Source organism: Colobus angolensis, unplaced genomic scaffold (genome assembly GCF_000951035.1).
Source record: "Colobus angolensis palliatus isolate OR3802 unplaced genomic scaffold, Cang.pa_1.0 Scaffold321, whole genome shotgun sequence".
In the NCBI taxonomy this organism is placed as follows: Eukaryota; Metazoa; Chordata; class Mammalia; order Primates; family Cercopithecidae; genus Colobus; species Colobus angolensis.
The window spans coordinates 280,109-284,969 of record NW_012116500.1 but is presented as its reverse complement, the minus strand read 5'-3'; the positions used below and the strand labels follow the sequence as shown (position 1 = coordinate 284,969).

General features: G+C 41.9%; 1 protein-coding gene across 1 annotated transcript in view; it reads left to right on the top strand.

Moving 5' to 3' along the window:
- Window positions 1-4,861, top strand: part of KIN (Kin17 DNA and RNA binding protein) — a 44,271-nt gene that overhangs the window by 18,992 nt on the left and 20,418 nt on the right. The window contains exons 3-5 of the mRNA XM_011951622.1: window positions 1,253-1,296; window positions 1,382-1,504; window positions 2,536-2,717. Of these exons, the coding sequence (XP_011807012.1) occupies window positions 1,253-1,296; window positions 1,382-1,504; window positions 2,536-2,717 (349 nt within the window). The remainder of the gene's footprint in view (window positions 1-1,252; window positions 1,297-1,381; window positions 1,505-2,535; window positions 2,718-4,861) is intronic.

Genomic DNA, 4,861 nt, shown 5'->3' with positions numbered 1-4,861 from the left:
GTTGCCCAGGCTGGTCTCGAACTCCTGGGCTCAAGTGATCCTCCTGTCTCGACCTCCCAAAGTCCTGGGATTACAGGTATGAGCCATCGCACCCGGGCCAAACAAAATTGTTTAATGCTTTTCTATTGACAGCACAAAACTCAGCCTCTTTCACATGACATTCGAGGTACTTCAAAAATTACCCAAACCTTATTTTGGTTTCCCAGCCACATCATCTCCCTTATTCTACTCTACCCTCCCTCTCACTCTGAGTTTTATCAGCCATAAATTTTAGTCAAATTAAGCCATTTCTCAGATATGTAAGGCTTTCATGTTTCTTTGCCAGCTGGAAAGAGCTTTCTCTTGCAGTTCACCTCTAGGGTTCTACTTATCCTTCACCGCCCACAATAAAATCACCTCTGGGCATCTCCTGTGACTCTTTCAATGATACTTTGTTACGTTTCTTTTTCATTATGATTGGTTCTGCTAGATTGTAACCTCCTTGAAAGTTAAGATTTATGTCTTATTCACCTAGGTTTATCTAGCACTTACTACAGTGTACCCAGCTCAGAGCCACATATTAAGTGCCAATTTCACGTGGAATCAGGGCAGTTTTGTTATCATAGATAGACTGGGGTCATTATGCCACCATCAGTGGCACTAACAGACTTCATGAAGGAACCATTCCGAAGGTACGTGGTAACTTTTTCTATGACTGCTTTACCAAGACAAAACATTTCAACTCCAAACTGTCTCTTAACTTAATCCTTAAAAGCTGTAATCTTTTGGAGTTCTTTCCTTGATCAGTTTTTAAAGGTTCATAGCCATATTCATGTAGATGTTTCATATATCATTTGGGCATTAAAACTACTGGCTGGATGCGGTGGCTCACGCCTGTAATCCCAGCAGCTTGGGAGGCTGAGGCAGGTGGATCACCTGAGGCCAGGAGTTTGAGACCAGCCTGTCCAACATGGTGAAACCCCATCTCTACTAAAAAATAAAAAAAAAAAAATTAGCCAGGCGTGATGGTAGACCACTGTAATCCCAGATACTTGGGAGGCTGAGGCAAGAGAAATCACTTGAACCTGGGAAGTGGAGGTTGCAGTGAGCTGAGATCATGATTGCGCCACTGCACTCCAGCTTGGGTGACAAGAACGAGACTCCATCTCAAAAAAAACAAAAACAAAAAACTATGCTACTGCTTAAATTTCAGAAAGATGATGCTATATGTTTGTAGAAATTACCTTAATGTTTTCCTTTCTTTCTTTATTAGGGAATTCCGAAATGACTTTTTAGAACTTCTCAGGAGACGCTTTGGTAAACATTTTAAGTATTGTGCAAATAATAACTTTATAAATCGCATAATCTTCTGAGGATCATCAGTGTCGTATTTTGTTCTCAGGCACTAAAAGGGTCCACAACAACATTGTCTACAATGAATACATCAGCCACCGAGAGCACATCCATATGAATGCAACTCAGTGGGAAACTCTGACCGATTTTACTAAGTGGCTGGGCAGAGAAGGTAAGAATGAGATTTCAAAGTTGCTTCTTCTTTCCCATTTCTAATCTTCGTAGGATGAGATGTTTGGGATAAGAAAAGAAAAACAATTGGGTCAGTGTTTTGCTTATTCATCATGTTACTTGATTCCATTTTGGGAGCATAATTTCTGCCTTAAGTTAATAGAACATCATATAACCATTGGATATTAAATACTTAGATAGAATTGAATAAACACTATGCAAGATAATACAGTTGTCTCTCAGTATCCATGAGGGATTGGGTCCAAGACCCCTTGCTGGTAACCAAAATTCACAGATACTCAAGTCCCTTATATAAAATAAAATGATATAGTACTTGCGTGTAACCTATATACATCCTCCCTCGTACTTTAAATCATCTCTAGATTTCTTATAATATTTAATACAATGTAAATAGTTTTTATACTCTATTGTTAAGGAAAAATGAGAAGGAAAAAATGTCTGTGCATGTTCAGTACAGATGCAACCATCCGTTTTTCTTATTTTGAATATTTCTCACCCACAGTTGGTTGAATCCATATATAGTATCTAAATTTCATTAAATATAAATATGGAAAATCCCATTTACTGCATGAATTTGTGTATTTGAATGTATTTTAGTGTATTTGGTGTTCTGTTTTGTTTTTGAGACTGAGTCTCACTCTGTTGCCCAAGCTGATGTGGAGTGGCACGATCTCAGCTCACTGCAATCTCCACCTCCCAGGTTCAAGCTGTTCTCCTGCTTCAACCTCCTGAGTAGCTGGGATTACAGGTGTGCGCCACCATGCCCAGCTAATTTTTGTATTTTTAGTAGAGATGGGGTTTCACCATGATGGCCAGGCTGGTCTTGAGTTCCTGACCTCAAGTGATCCACCTGTGTCAGCCTCCTAAAGTGCTGAGATTACATGTGTAAGCCACGGTGCTCAGCCTGATTTGAGTGTATTTGAATGAATAAATATGCAGCGATGAAACACATTCATATTTATGTTTTGCTTTGACTGTATGCTAATTTATGGTGGCGGCTGTTTTTTTAAGGCTTGTGCAAAGTGGATGAGACACCAAAAGGCTGGTATATTCAGTACATAGACAGGGACCCAGAAACTATTCGCCGGCAACTGGAACTGGAGAAAAAGAAAAAGCAGGACCTTGATGATGAAGAAAAAACTGCCAAATTTATTGAAGAACAAGTGAGAAGAGGCCTGGAAGGGAAGGAGCAGGTGGGCAAGCAATATCATCCTGAGAAGCAATGTCCAAAGGTCTAAAGAAGCACAATGGCTTTGTTTTTTGTTTTTTTTGTTTTTTGAGACGGAGTCTGGCTCTGTCACCCAGGCTGGAGTGCAGTGGCACAATCTCAGCTCACTGCAACCTCTGCCTCCCGGGTTCAAGCAATTCCCCTGCCTCAGCCCCCTGAGTAGCTGGGACTACAGGCGCCTCCACCATGCCCAGCTAAGTTTTGTATTTTTAGTAGAGACAGGGTTTCGCCACGTTGGTCAGGCTGGTCTCCAACTCCTGACCTCAGGTGATCCGCCAGCCTCAGCCTCCTAAAGTGACAGGATTACAGACATGAGCCACCACACCCAGCCAGCTTGTGTTTTTTCAGCATTGAATCAAGTTTCTGTGCGCACTGTTCCTTAACTAAGAGGAGAACCAGCCTGGTGTCAAAAGCACATTTGACTTACTAACTTCATAATCTTGTGTAATTACATAGTCTTTCCAAACCTCAATTTCCTTATATCTAAATAGAGATGCTACCTAATGGGAAGACATATACACAGATAATTTCAACTGATTATGATTAATTCAGTACTGGAGGTAAACGCAGCGTGTGGAAACACAGAGAAGCAATGTTTACTCTGGCCTCGGGAGGATAGAGTATTTGAGGGTGGATACAACCTCAGTGCCCAGGAGTGTTGAAGAATCAGTGGGTGCAAGCCAGATGAATGGGGAGGGAAGGAGCTGAGGTGTTAGAATAACTAGGTTGAGGCATTTATTTCAACGTATATTTGTCAGCGCCTCTACTGTGCCAGGATTCTTGTAGGTGCAGGGAATACTCAGTGAACAAAAGGTACAAAAAACTCCTGTGGCTTACTTTTTTATTTTTTGAGACGGAGTCTCACTCTGTCACCCAGGCTGGAGTGCGGTGGCGCAATTTCAGCTCACTGCAACCCCCGCCTTGTGGGTTCAAGTGATTCTTGTGTCTCAGCCTCCCAAGTAGCTGGGACTACAGGCATAAGCCACCACGCTGGGCTAATTTTTTGCATTTTTAATAGAGATGGGGTTTCGCCATGTTGGCCAGGTTGGTCTCAAACTCCTGACCTCAGGTGATCCCCCCTCCTCAGCCTCCCAAAATGCTGAGATTACAGGCATGAGCCACCACGCCCGGCCTTCTGTGGCTTACGTTCTAACACTTGTGTGTGATCAGGCAAAGATAGCCTGGTGTGTATGTGAAACTGAGTGGTTTTTGAACTGTTTATTGAGCTCTAACATACATTGATTAAAGTGTATGAGGTGCATTAATCTTATGTGTACAGTTCACTGAACTTTTACAAATATATGTGTGTAGAAAGAGTGACAGGTAACGTGTGGAACCACCACCCAGATGAAGATATAGGACTTTTCTAGTATCCCAGAGGGTTTCCTCATGCTCATTGCCAATTAATACCCCATCTCCCAGAAGTAACCATTGTTCCAGTATACCACTATTGATTATTCATTAGTTTAGTCTGTTCTTGAACAGACTTAAAAAAAAAAAAAGTTTTTGCTTTTCCTAAAGTTTATTGCCTTATATTTTTGTTATTTCCTGTTTAAGTTGTAATAGAAATAAGAATATAGGTAAACTTCTGCCGTTTGGTACAGAAAAGCTGCTTTTTGGTATTTAGAATAATTCTCAATTGGATAATATTTGCAACGCATGTAAGTTCTAATTTTTTTTTGAGAGACTGTCCCTCTCTGTCACCAGGCTGGAATACAGTGGCGTGATTACAGCTCACTGCACCCTTGACCTCTGGTGCTCAAGTGAACCTGTTGCTTCATATGAGTAACTGGAACTATAGACATGCACCACCATGCCTGGCTAATTTTTTTTTTTTTTGTAGAGATGGGGGTTCTTGCTGTGTTGTCCAGGCTGGCCCCCAACTCCTGGCCTCAAGCATTCCTCCCGCCTGAGCTCGGCCTCCCAAGGTGCTGGGATTACAGGCATGAGCCACCATGCCCAGCCAAAGTATGTAATTTCTTTTGTTTTTTTTTTTTTTTTGAGACAACATCTTGCTCTGTTACCCAGGCTGGAGAATGCAGCGGCATGATCTTGGCTCACTGCAACCTCCGCCTCCCAGGTTCAAGCGATTCTTCTGCCTCAGACTCC